General features: G+C 30.3%; 1 protein-coding gene across 1 annotated transcript; it reads right to left on the minus strand.

The window, feature by feature from the left end:
- Nucleotides 1-778: 778 nt before the first annotated feature.
- On the minus strand, nt 779-6,906 carry LOC101222814 (transcription termination factor MTERF2, chloroplastic). Its single transcript, XM_004145262.3, has 7 exons — nt 6,232-6,906; nt 5,851-5,988; nt 5,480-5,722; nt 4,912-5,025; nt 2,775-2,957; nt 1,789-2,006; nt 779-1,378 (listed from the first exon to the last, which is right to left on the minus strand). Exons 1-7 carry the CDS (start codon nt 6,805-6,807, stop codon nt 1,057-1,059), a joined length of 1,794 nt encoding a protein of 597 aa, XP_004145310.2. The 5' UTR covers nt 6,808-6,906; the 3' UTR covers nt 779-1,056.
- Nucleotides 6,907-14,369: the final 7,463 nt, after the last annotated feature.

Below are 14,369 nucleotides of genomic sequence, written 5' to 3' on the forward strand. Positions count from 1 at the left end.
TAACATTTACATAGACATGTATTAAAGCTGCATCAACATAGGATGGAGCAATTATTTATGACATAATAATAATGATACTCACCATAATTGCTGGGTTTTTTCTTTTTCCTTTTTCTTTCAAGTTTAGAGATAAATTAAAAGTGCTAATAAGTATATGCAACTAATTTTAAGTTTTTAAAATTCATAGGAAGGAGTGACTTTTTCTATGAGAGATCGATGCATATTTATTGGTTTCGATTTTAATGAATAGTTGCTTTTAAGAGAATAGTTACATGACATTCCTATTTTCTTGAGCCTTAGTATGAATGTGTAAAACTAAATAAAAATGATACACAAACGACCCTTTTGAGATGTGTATTAGGATTAGCCCAAATCAATGCTATATATTTATTCATCTTGTTCTAAAAACACGTCAGTTCATGGCTCGACTAATAATATAATTTAAACGACTTTGGTGGTGTTTGATTAAGTATAACAAAATTATTAAGATTAATTTTATCGAGAGGCCAGAATGTAATAAAAATTAATCTAATCTAAACCTAGAAAAGTAAATAAACAGTAACAAACAAACAGTGCAAAACTAAAGAAAACAAACAAATTCTCTATTACATAAATTAATTGCTTCACTATTACATAAATTAATTGCTTCAACAAGTACGAGTCCTATTTTCATGTCCTACCTAGCATGTTGACATTAGTTCGGAAAACAATGATGTACGGCATGTTGACATACCTAAACAAGCTTCAATTGCTCTATAAATAGACATGCAACAATGAGTTCCATGCGCCAAAGTGAGCTAGGATTAGTTGTAATTAACATGATCTATCTTTCCTCAAGGTCAAGTTTGATCCCCCACCCTATATTTGTTGTACTAAAAAAAAACAACTAAATCCATGCTTTTCTCTCCTCACTTTAGGAGACTACAAAGCTCAGCTTTAACACAAGATGAGCATTTGGCTGAATAGAATCTACAAATAGCTTTCTAAAAATATACAAGTTTATGTACACGACTTTGTGACTAGAGAGTTAAAGACAGATTTTTACATAGGTGAACGTCAATGTTCTGCTGTTCTTTTGTTGCCCAAAAACGCAACAGAAAACTCCTCATCATTTTTACCCAACATATCCTTTAAACTACATTCTACATTCATTCCCTTCAACGCCCGGAACCTTGGAATTATCTTATTTTCCAATGAATAACTAAAGTACCTTGGATAGTCGACCACTTCCTTTTTTGGCTTCTTCATGATATTGACAAGGAAATCTAGCTTGGGTCTCAATACCTCCTCAATACTATACCCAAGAAGAGGAGAGAATCTTACAACCATGGAGGCAATATCCCTCTCTGAGAGCCCTCTCTGCCTCAGGTACTTTATACTGCAAAAATTTATGATCTTTATTAGAATTTGGGCCATCACATTCACATCTATTTATAATCTAACTAATTATACTTTCTTTGCAACTAGATAATTATACATTCTTTGAGGTGAAAAAATTATTGATTTGCAACTGAAATTTTAAGTTGCTATGTGATTTAATTAGCAACCTACTCAAATGTTGCATCTAGACATTTTCAGTTTTGACACAGCAAATATGCTAAAATAAATCAGGAATCCAGTGATAAAAATTATAAATGTGAATTAGAACTTGGAAGTGTTTTCAACATGAAGATGTATTTTCAAAATGCATATAGTTTTGGTCTTTCTCCAAAAAAATTATGGCTTTATCCATGGAAGCTATGCCAAACCACATTGCACATATACACAAAAGTGAAGTCTGAGCATTACCGTGGGTGTAAAGTTTTGTGAGGGTCAGACACGAGAAGCTCAGGATATTTTTTAATTGCACGAGGTAGATGAGTCTTAGAAACACCAATTTTGATGAGAAATTCAAGCTTCCTCTTCAGCGTTTTCTCAACACTGGTTGCAGATATTTCTGGACAACGAGCAATTATCCTGCCAATACTTTCTTTATCGAACCCTACCTCTTCCAAAAATGAAACAACCTGTATTTGCACAACTATAATTATAAATTTCCAAAACTCCCAAGCAATAAAAATTACAAATAATTGCAAAAGCTGACTACTAAGCCATAGAGGTTGTTACATTACAGCCACACTATTGAATTTTCATTGCTCCACCACACTTCCAAGATTTTAATGCACAATCTACTTTCAAACTATAGGGCCCAACCCTCGAACTAAATTTGTTAATTTTACCTAATATCTTAATCTATAAAACTTAAGAACTCTAATGTTAACTACTAAAAAATTGAACCTTGAACAACCATCTTGATTTAAGGAAAAACAGTTACCATAGCTTATTAGTTCATTTTGCAACATTTAAAACTTTAATTAATTACTAACATTTTTTCAAAAATTTAAGAAGGTGATTAATCAAATTGGACGTTGGACGATGCAATGGTAAGCTTGTAACAACATAGAAAGTTCAATTTTTTCTAAAATTGAAAGTTAAAAATCTAGAGAGAATATCATCATATTTCATAATAATATAATATTCTTGAATTGATGTCGGAATATAAATATAAGAACAGCAAAAAAAAAAAAAAAAAAAAGAGAGAGAGAAGGCATACACAATTTGTACATTATATCTAAAATACAAGAATAGGAAGTAAATGATCAGTAAAGAAGCTTTGAAGCATTATGATTTGAACATATCATCCACAATAAAATTGAAAGTATTCATGAATTTTTCTTGACATTAGTTGCAATACAGGATACAACAAAGAATGGTAAATAATATTAGATACCAACCTGAAGAAATTCTTGAGGTTTTAGAAGTAATATCTGAGGACTTGTGGCTATCACCTGACCCAACTTCTTGCTTCGAACACCTAGCCCATCAAGCCTGTCTACCATCAGTTCCAATTTACTAGTTGAGCTTCCTAAAATCAGCGGCCAGCTGCTGATTGCATTAATAATGCTGGCACTTGGTACCTGTCATGAAATATCATCTAGTAACAGAGAGATTTTCGGTATATAAAGGTGCACATTTGTCATATTAGCAGTCTTGGATTTTCGACAACTTAAAGAGCACCTAGTACAAAATCATGCCCATTTACCCAAAGGCAAAGGCATGTTTGGTATGCAATCTAAATTCAATTTCTTGTTTTCAAATCTATGAATCACAATGGATTAAGTAAAATTTAGTTTTGATCATAATTTAGAGTTTGAATATACAAACATTATTTTGGGTGTTTGATTGATACAACTGAACTACCAAAGTTTAAGTTCATATTGGCCCTAAAATATATATGTCTCCCAACTTCATATAGTGACATAGGAATCATTTTCATGTGACAAATATCTGGTATATTGTATCTTCAAAAGAATGCCCAAGCACAACCAATTTGATGGTTGAAACTAGAAAAGATAAGGCTTCAACCCCAAGCCATAAGAGTTGCATAAAATTCTCCAATTGGACAAAAGTATAGTTGCAAAAAAGTGGTGATAATTTACGGCAAGTGACAATCAAGAATACTATCGAGTCAAAAAATACCCCAAGAGGTGAAGAAAAAGAAGAAAGTAAAAGTATATAAATAATATTATGGTAATTAAATTCCATTAAATGAAGAAAAGAAAAAAGGTCAGACCCTAAACCCTACACCCCATGGGATAAGGTTAAACCATTACTCGAAAAGAGGATGTCTAACTCATCCAAACTCGATCTCTTTTTTAGATCCGTGAGTGTTCAGACCAGTTTACACACACCTTCACTAATCTCATGGGTCAACCCACCTAATCCTACAACATTTAGGTGTCAAGGAAACCGGTAGAAAATTAATTCCTAGGTAGCTCAGTTTAGGTCTGGGATAGCAAAAACAAAAACAGAGTGAGATGAAGATGGAATATAAACAAAAAGGATATGGATGGACAGCACAAAGATGAAGGGTAGCTTAAACCACAGAGGCAAAGAAAGGAGAACAAATACCTAAAAAGTTAGAGTGCAACAATCTTCACCAAGAGTCAACTAAGCTAGGAGAATAAATATCGTTTCTCTGAGACACTCTTGCTCACAAAAGCAATCAATAAAGGGTTGCATAAGAAGACTCTTGTAGATAGAGGTATCCATTTGTACAGAATTGACGAGAGTTTAAGGAGAAATGGGCGAGTGAATTTAAGATAAGAGGCACATGTTGAAAAATATATCCATAAAACTTCAATAACTGAGGTCCCATTTTTAGCAGGGATTCCAAATGTCTTCGACAAAAGAGGTTTCCCAATTGGAAAGAGAGAATACTCATAGGAAAGCCTTTAAAGGAGTTCATTACCAATCCAAAAATCATTCTAAAAACTTACAGAACTCTGATTCGCAGAACTCCAATCCTATTTGAGAGCATAGAAAGTTTGACAGAAGTGACCTGCAACGAACCATGATTGGTGGTTCAAAATTTAGCCATTACAACTCTTCTCCATCCATCTTTTTTCTTGCAGTGAAATTTCCATTAATCCTCTTTCTCAAACCGGAATTTCCATAGCCACTTTGCAAGATGATAATAATAACGTATCCTTGGATTCCAATACCAATGTTGGGCCAATTTTTACCTAGTGTTATCCCTTTTCACTTTAGCTCCTTCCCAAACAAACCTGTTGGCAGATTCTCAATTAAAGCCTTCTCAAGGAAAGTTGCATTTAGCCCCAATCAACCATCTCTGCCTTTTATTTCCAATATTGCTCATTTTCACTCAAATTCAAAAAGATACATCTTCATTCTTTAAGTAAGAATATGAGATTTAGAATGGTCATCACATCAGCAGGCCAGTTGTCATTGAATCCAAAATACCAACCAATAGCTCTCATGAGCATAATTATCTATCAAATTCTAGAGTTTTGAATAAGCAATTAATCAAATTAGTACAAGCAAGGTAAAATGACCAGACAGAAGGCATACCTTCTCCGATTCAAAGAAAGAAACAATCTGTTTAAGGTTGCCGTGGATGCAATTGGACGTAATCCATGGATATTTAAGTAACAATTTACCAAATACTGTCACTTCTACGCCAACCTACAGGAAAATTATATATCAATAAAGTAAAAGTAATAACAGAATAGCAAGATAACGTAATACTACAAATTGAACTCTTTTTTCAATAAGAAACTTGATTCATTCAGAGAAATGAAAGGACAAAAAGGGAGGAGGTCAAGCTTTCAACACAGGACAAACTCTATAGATGCTTCATCCTAAAGAGAGTGTGGTACTTCATACCCATTATCAACTTACTCTAATGATGCTTACATGAAAATTTGACCATGTCTCAAGTGATGTTGGTCCTTTATGAGGTATGTTTCACTAATATGATAAAACTTTTTTGTAATTACCCTCTAAGTTTTATTTTACTTGATTGGAGCCCTTTTCTTTAGATTGGTTCCCTTTTCATGGGCTTAATTTTCTAGTATGCTCTTGTGTGTAGTTGTGTGAGCATGTATGTATATAAGTACGTAGATGCAAGCAATAGTACCTCCTCAAAAGCCATTATCCTTGATTTGAGGACTTCAGTATCAAAGAAAATGACGGGTGGAAATAGCAGAAATATGCTTCTCATGCGTTCCTTTGGGATGCCAATCTTTTCAAGAAATTCTACCATTGGCTTTACATGGGATTCTACTGACAGCAAAAGCATGCGGGGAAATGATTCAAGTAAAAGACCAAAGGATTCTTCATTTGAACTCAACATGTCTAAGCCTCCACGCCTGGCTTCAATCTGTAAGAGTATTAATAAAGACAACATACGATGATATGAAAATCCACAAATTAATGAAACAGAATCAAGAAAAAACAAGTTAAAACTTCGGGAACTGAAAACTAATTATGGCAAGACTCTTACAAGACCTTCTCAAAAAAGGATAAAGTTTGTTGCACATCATCATCAGGAGGAATTGATAAGTTCGTCATCATTCGACGAGCATTTTTCCCTATGAGTATTCCATCACCGCTGCCAGAAAAGAAGAGTGCCTTCATATATTTTACCTAATGAGAAAATGTAAGACAAAACCAATCGGCGAGCTAATCAGTCTTCAATTTCTACACTGCCAACAGATATCAACTCAAGTAAAGAAGAACTCCGACACGTCTAATCAGAAACAAATTTCATAAATTCCCACTAACTGAACAACCTTGAATATTTAATTCAAAAAAAAAAAAAAAAAAAAAAAAAACTGGATTAGTTCTAAAAGAATGAACATTGAACAACAAACAAAAGTAGTGTCCTACCTTATAAATGAGAGATGGAAGCATCTCCCCAGAGAGGTAACGAGCAACGTTCATAGCAGAAGAAAGATTCATACCAACGCTTTCCAAGAAAGCAACCTTCCCACAGTCACCTTTCTCCATAGCCATCGAAGCTACCTTTTCCTTAAACCCAAAACCATCAAGTTCTCCTCTTTCCTTACTCCAGGAATCCCACATGGATGTCTCGTCCAATTCCCGAACTGCATCAACAAGCATCTTCAAGAAACGAGGAGAATTGGAGGCAATGGAGACAGCTTCGTCCTCCAAAACCCCGAAACGCTGTAGATACTCGGAAACGGCAAGTTGGGCTTCGGCCAGAGAATGAAGCGGGTCTTCTTGTGGAGGGTCATCGGAAAAGGGAAGAGCGTCGGGGGAAATAGAGGCGAGAGGAAGGAAATGGGAAGAGGTGAGGAGGGAGTGAAAGCGGGAAGGGAAGGGGCAAAAATTGAGAGATTGAGGAAGGATAGAGGGGTGAAGAGGGATGAGAGGAGAGGATTTAGAGCTGCCAGTAATGGTGGGAGTGGGGAAGAAGAGGAAGAAGGAAGCCATTGTTGGCATTGTAAAATCTTGGTAAAACCCTCAAATAAGGAACAAACAAACCTTTTTCTTCTTTTTCTTCTTTTTCTTTTACATTACATACACTTTTTTTATTTTTCGAAACCAAAAAATGAGATGAGACCTTTACTTTTACTTTTGCATTTGCAAGTAATAATATGACATAAAATATCTTATTAATAACAAAATATTATAAATCAATGATTAAGACATAGATTAGACTTTTGAATTAAGAAAAATTTAAAAAAAATCTTCAAATATTTTTGTAATTATTATTGTTATGGTATTCAATTTTATACCTTCTTCAATTGTATGTGAAATGTAGGAATAAGATGATTACCATCGAACTTGCTTTTTGGGCTTTCCTTTAGCCCAACATATATTTGATCATAGAGATTGGTGTGGAAAGCCCAAAAAGAAAATGGGTCACCAAAATCTCCTTGAAATATCTAAAGTCAAAACTAAATTTGGCCCAATCCTTTGTGTTGAGGCATCACAATAAATCTCAAACTCTTTTCCTAATTGGAGGTCCTTCTTTTCATGGTTGGTAGGCATCTCGATTACTATATTTGTTTCTATATTTTAAGATTATTGAGAATCGTTACGGAGGATATCGGGAGAGTTTTGGATTTTTACTTTTTTTTTTTTTAACATTCTTTTTTTATATAAATATAAATTTCATATTTGTTTTTTTTTAATTAAAATAAATATTTTGTGCTATGTAATACACTTTTGTTAATTATATTGTAGTTGTTTTATTTATTTAAAAAATCAAATTAAAATATATTATTATAAATATCTCAAAACTAATACATTATTTTGGTGAGAAAAAACTGACAAATAAAATAAGAAAGCTATATTATTTTTAAAAGAATTGAAAATACAAATATCTAAGTATTTTCATTATCTTCAAAATTATTCCTCCAAAACAAACATCGTTATTGTCTGCCAAATATATAATTCTCTATAATTTCAGCATTTTCAAAAAACAAAAAACCCTTATAAGAGTATTCCAACCCAAATTATTTACATGTCATATGTCATGCTCTTACCATTGTGTGGACCCTTTTAATCATCTCTTCGTGTATGTCCCACGAATCATTGCTCTTTGGGTTTGTTCCACATAATTGCTCTACTTTTTGAATTCGATCGACTCGAAAAACTCCAAAAAATATTTTAACCATGAAAAAACCTGCTTCTTATTGTAGATAATTAAAACGAGAATGCAACATATACATGGATTATTGTAGGGAGAGAAAAAGAGAGAATATAACAAGAGTTAGGTTTAAAAAACATCAGGAGTTGACGTGATTTAATCCATAAATACGTAAGATTCTAACACTTGCTCGATTAATAGCACCAGACACATTGCACATAATGAATGGGTAGTATTGATATAAAAATGTGGGTATAAGTAATAATAGATAAGATCATAGGTGATGTTAGAAATGATTCAAATAACACATGGCTCCAACCTAGAAACTTCACAAAAAAAAAAGATATAATAATAATAATTGTTAGTAATTTGTAGAGAATAGTAATGAAATGCTCAATAGACAAAGATCTTCATGAAAGACAAGTCCTATGATTTGGTTCAACATTTGATGGTTGAGATTAATTTGATGTGACAAACAAAAACAAAAACAAAAAATCCTTTACACAATTAATAATTTTGGATGAAGAAGTTTTTTTTAGAGACACCAAAGTTAATTTTAAGGGCATTTATGTTGGTGTCAAATAATTGTAAAGTTATATATTATGGGGTACCTTATCCTCTCTCCCCTCTCCCAATCCACATATATATTATTCCACATTTGCAGCTTTTCCCTTCTCTCTTATTACTTTATAAAGTTCTAAGGCATTTTGTCCATTTAACTTAGTATAAGTGGCAGACATAATCTTATATGTATATCACACATTATTATTCAATATATATATATATATACACACACACACACACATATATTTAACATAAAAACTTAGGTCTTTTCTTTTTCTGCCTTAATACCCTCAAATGACACCTAACCCTTCCTTTAATGTGAAGAACAGTCCCACACTTGTTTGTATCAGATACCTCTTTTGTATTATTTGATAGACTTAAATAATCAAGGGAGATCTAGGACTCACTTTTATTTATATCTAATAATAATTCACTCCATACAATTTATTGCTTAGTTTAAATTAGGATTAGTAAACTGAGGTAGGATTAATAATAATTCAAATAATCATTTTACATGTTAATCATTCTTTAATAAAAGATACATAAAAAAAAGTTTCTTTTGAGTTGAACAATTAAATATAGAAATTTATTCTATAAATATGAATGAGATTTAATTATCGTAGAAAAGGTAAGGTGCTTGGTTGGTTGGTAGTTTTGTTTTTGTTTTTAGGTTTAAAAGTATATAAAGAAAACAATCAAACTATGTTATGTGTTTTGTACATTTATTTTGAAAAATATTTTAAAAAGCAATTAAGAAAACGTTTTCATTATTTTTTATTTTTCTTTTCTGCTTTTACCAAAATTATTCATTTTCCAAAACAAATTACAAATTTGTTCAATTATGATCAAATTAACTAAATTATTTATAACATAATATCAAAATTACTAACAAATTTCCTCTCACCAAATATTAAACACTATTATTTTCTTTTTCTTTTCAAATTTAACCTTTTAAAAAACTATATCCCATAAATCCCTATTGTTTTCAATCTAAGAATAGTTTTTCGTTCTACTTTTCTTTCATTTTTTTTTCATTTGCATCTATTCTCCATCTTACTATAAAAGTATATTATAAAAAAAATTTATATTAAGATATATTTTTAAATGTTAGGTGATAATTTTATTTTTTATAATTTTTATAAAAAATATAATTATAAGCTTTTAAATTAGAGCAAAATAATAAGAAGAAGAAGAATAGGAAGAGGAGATACATACTATAAACTAAACAATTGTTTTTGAAATAATCCTAGTTTGATTTTTAAAAATTTAGAATTTAAATTGATAGATTCTTTTATATAAACAATTTCTTTATCTGATGTGCAGTAGAAATAATTAGATTAAATTCAACTCCTTTATTCTTTCCTCTTTTATTTAATTTAAGTTTAGGAAAACTACATTTTCAGTAAAGTTTGAAAGAATACGTGCACTTGTTCTTACATTTTACAAATGTATTTTTTTATTCTCTATATTTATAAGAATAGACTCAATTAAATTTTTTAGTTTTTAAATTAATATACAATTTTAGTCTATGAATTTTTTAAAAGTTGATTTAGAAAATCTCTCAGATCACTTTATACTTCTATTTTAAATTAAATGATATATACAATGTTTTAAAGGATTATGGAAAGAAGCTTAATTTAATGGTAGATCATTACCTACTGAACATTATTCCTCTCTTTTCTATTTTGCTTTGTACCTTTAGGAACTCCTAAAAAATATTATCATCTAATTCATTAGCATCCAACTAATATTCTACCATTCAAATACACAGTCTTTAAAACATTTTAGTTTTGAAAATTATGTCTATAAACACGTTTTGTACTTTTAAAATTCTAATTTCTTTTATTCTATCTATTTTTACCAATGATTTTAAAAACTAAACTAACTTTCAATTTTGTTTTTAGAAAAATCACTTTTTAAAATTTAGCTAAAAATATACATTAAAAAGAAAAAAACATAATTTAAAAAAGAAACTAAAGATATAGCATTAATGGTTAAGTGTAAAGATTGTTTTAGTTTAGAAATTTTCATGTTTGCAAGTATTTTTTTGTTCTCAAACCTCTATTTTAATTCTTGTTTTTTTTTCACAGTATTTATTTTGGTGTTTAAACTTTCCAAATAAAAGAAAATTATTGTCTAAGACTTGTTATATTTTTATTTTTTTCTAATTCTATGAAACTACACGTTCTAGTATACAAATTCTAACTATCGCAAGATTTCAAGTATTGACGAACATAAACAAACGTGCTAACTTAACATAGTTTAGCTAAGAAATACATTGGGAAGAGGAGTGTGAATCCATTTAGTAACATAATTTTAAATTATAAGCATAACATTGAAAGAAAACATAGATTAAATGATTAAAATCTCACAAAACTACGTGGGATTTGCTTTCACAAAACTAAATACAATTATACCTTATCGATCCCATACATAAACTAAAGAGAAAATTTATGAACCCATGAGTTACAATCCTAGTAAAGTCCTAATTAGATAAGATTAATACATGGTGGTTGACTGTCCTCTAGAATCTCCATCCCCTTTTACGACTTTATTTTGCCCTATAAAATGGGTTCTCGACTTTAGAATTATGCTTCCTTTTCTACACCATTTTGACGTGAATTGCATATAAAACGTCTCAAGGATCTCGTTGCTTGTTTTTCTGTCAAAATTACACTAAATAAACCATTATATCTCTAGGAAATAACCGATTTAAATGGTAATAAATAGCTCGTTTAGAGAGCTATCACAAGTGCTAGTAAAGTATGTGCTAATATACAATTTGTATTACACTAAGGGACTTGAAGAAAATAACGAACAACAGTTGTTCTTAAGAGTTAGAGAGTGATGGTGGTCTAGTGTGTTAGTAGATAAGTGATTCTAGTGGAAGTTCAAAACAGGAGAAAGTCTTTGAGTAAAAGCTAAGAAATGATATGTTGGAAATGCTAACAATATGGACACATAAAAGATAGAGTAGAGTAGTCAAAAGGCTCTGGATCATATGTTAACATTATATTTCTCGTAAAGGGAAATAGTGACTTCTTTTGAAGAAGAAAGAATTCATACTTATGACATGTTCACTTTATCATGATGGAGAGTATGATGTTAGCGGTTCCATAAGTTTGCACTTGAGCATTGTCTTGTGATTATGCAAGGTGTGTGGTGGAAGATCAGAACGGTTAAAAGAAGAGATTATCTCCAAACATTATAATTAAAAAAGAGTCTATCTCTTTCATTTTAAATCGTCCCAACCATAAAACACTTTAGGTTTTGGTGTGTTACCTTAGTTAAATTCTCCTTTATATTCTTTCGTTTGAGAGTAAAAAATGTTGGGAAAAAACCTCTCACTTCTACCACAAGAAATAAACAAAGAAATTAAAAGAGGTTAAAAGAAAACAATAAAACTGAAAACATAAAGAATTTACATGAAAAACTCTCCACTTGAAGAAAAACCCTGACCCACTAAAACGAAACTCACTATGTGAAAAATTGTTACAATCACATAGAATAATTCTCTCATTGATCTCAATTACAAGAGCACTTTAATTCTCAAAGCTTTTATACACTTCTCACTCCTTTCCTACTCTCAAATTAAGAGTTAGTGCACTCAAGTTTAAAGTGTTTTTAATTAAGATGATCGACATGACTCATACGAGAAATCCATTACTTTCCTATCTAAAATTTATTTCAATGTTGAACAACTATACTTGTAATATTTCAATAAGAAATCGCATGAGTGTAGTACTAAACCTTACAATTAATCTCTTGGTCGAGAGTACATAATTAATAATAAGAAGAAGATGAGTATTATTGAGATGATATAATTGGAGCATAAGCATGGGGGGTGTGGCATCCACGAAGGGGCGTGTTTGGGATAGGAATTAGACAACACATCAAATGATTATGAAAGTGATTTTGAGTAATTTAAATTTTGGTCCAAACAAAATCATAAGACATTATATTGTTTGGTGGCAAAGAAAGATCCTTTCCCAAATTGCAATCGAACCCTTGAGAAAAAGTTGGGTTTCAAATGGGTCCCTAAAACCCCCCAAGTCATTATATTGGAAAACAATTGAAAGTGCTTTCTCCAAATACTCATAACTCTCCCCCTCCCTCCCCATTGCATAAAGCCCACACACACCATTATTATGCATGCAATTATATTCTTCCTAGACACACAATTCTTTTTTTCTTTTTCTTTTTTTTTTTAAATCTAATTTTTTTTTCTACTAATAATAAAAATATTAATATATTCTTTTGGGCAACTAAACTCCATGTGTTCTAGCTTTTAATTTTAAAAAATATAAAGAACATTCTTTCCCTTTTTTTTTTTTTTTTTCCTTTTTCTCTTGAGTAAAAAGATGTTTTTTCTTAAAAAAAAAAAAAGTATTATTTTGGTGGGAGAAGAAGAAAAGGAGAAAGCAAAGAGGAAAATGAATCTGTTGAGGGTTTTTAGTGGTGGTGATGGTGGGGTTGAGCCACAAACCAGACTCGTGGGGGTGAGGAAGAGAGTCTTTTCCACGTGTATAGTTTGTGATTGGGGAATGGAAGACGATATTGGAATTTGCGCCTCTTTCCAGGTAATTATGATAGGATTGATCGATGAGATCTTGTCAAATTAGAATTAAGAACCCATTGCTAAATTATATATACACAGTATACACACACCCCTAAACATTGTTTATTATTCAACAAGTATTTGCAAGCTTCTCATTTTTTATAAACATTTCAAAACTATATATCCAAAATCATTTAACAATAATTTCAAAAAGTCTAAAAAGAGTGTGACGATATTGAAAAGATATTTTTGAAATTAAAGCATAGGAAGTATATAATTAGTATTTTATAAAATAGAATAGTTTGGCCGACAAATGAAAAAAGAGAAAAGAGAAAAGAGAAAATGGAATGAGAAAAAAGAAAGGGGAAAAAGGAATGATAGTGATGGGATTAGATAGTGGGGTTACTTCTTATTACTAATGGTTAAGTGTGTTATTTGTAAGTGAAATGAAATGATTAACTTCAAATTCATTTAATTAATTCAGTGACATAAGTTTGTGGTTTTACTGTTTCCTACTAAGTTTCTCTTTCTCTGCTTTTATGTTTTTTTCTTTTCTTTTCTTTTAATTTAAAACAACTATATATAATTAAATTAGTTCTTCTTTTTTACATAGATAATGTACCAATCATACATATATTGATATGCAACTCCACTCAAAACTACTTTTTAATTTACTTATTAAAAATTTCAAAGAGTTGGTTATTGATTTTTTTTTAAAAAAAAAAAACGCTAGTAAATGATAAAGTTGATAAAATATGAAATTTTGTTAATACTATTTTATTATATTTAAAAAATTTGTTGATATTTATTTAGTGTATACAACTTCATCAACTAATTTAAATATGTAGTTTAAATAAGAATGGGAGATGTTTTCAAATCTTTTTATCGTAATATATACGATACATTGTTAAACTCACTAACAAATTTATATTAGAACGAGTAAACTTTAAAGGATTATTATCTAATTATATATATATCTATTTTATTTACAAAATTTAGTCATAAATTTTTATAAGAGTTTACCTAATTTTGCCTTCTTACAAATATCATTTTAATTAAGAAAATTTAAATGGAGATGTTATAGAGTTTTTAAAAAATGGTAAAGAATAGAACCTTTCACAAAATATTTAATCTTCATAGAAAAATGAACTTTTTTCTTTTACTGATTTTGTTTCATAGTTTGTAAATTTTTTTCTATTTTTGAAAAAACTTTTTTAAATGAACAAAATATCTTAATTTATTTTGCTATATTTGAAAATAGCTTTAACAATTCAACTATTTTACCCA

Source organism: Cucumis sativus, chromosome 1 (genome assembly GCF_000004075.3).
Source record: "Cucumis sativus cultivar 9930 chromosome 1, Cucumber_9930_V3, whole genome shotgun sequence".
NCBI classification, from domain to species: domain Eukaryota; kingdom Viridiplantae; phylum Streptophyta; class Magnoliopsida; order Cucurbitales; family Cucurbitaceae; genus Cucumis; species Cucumis sativus.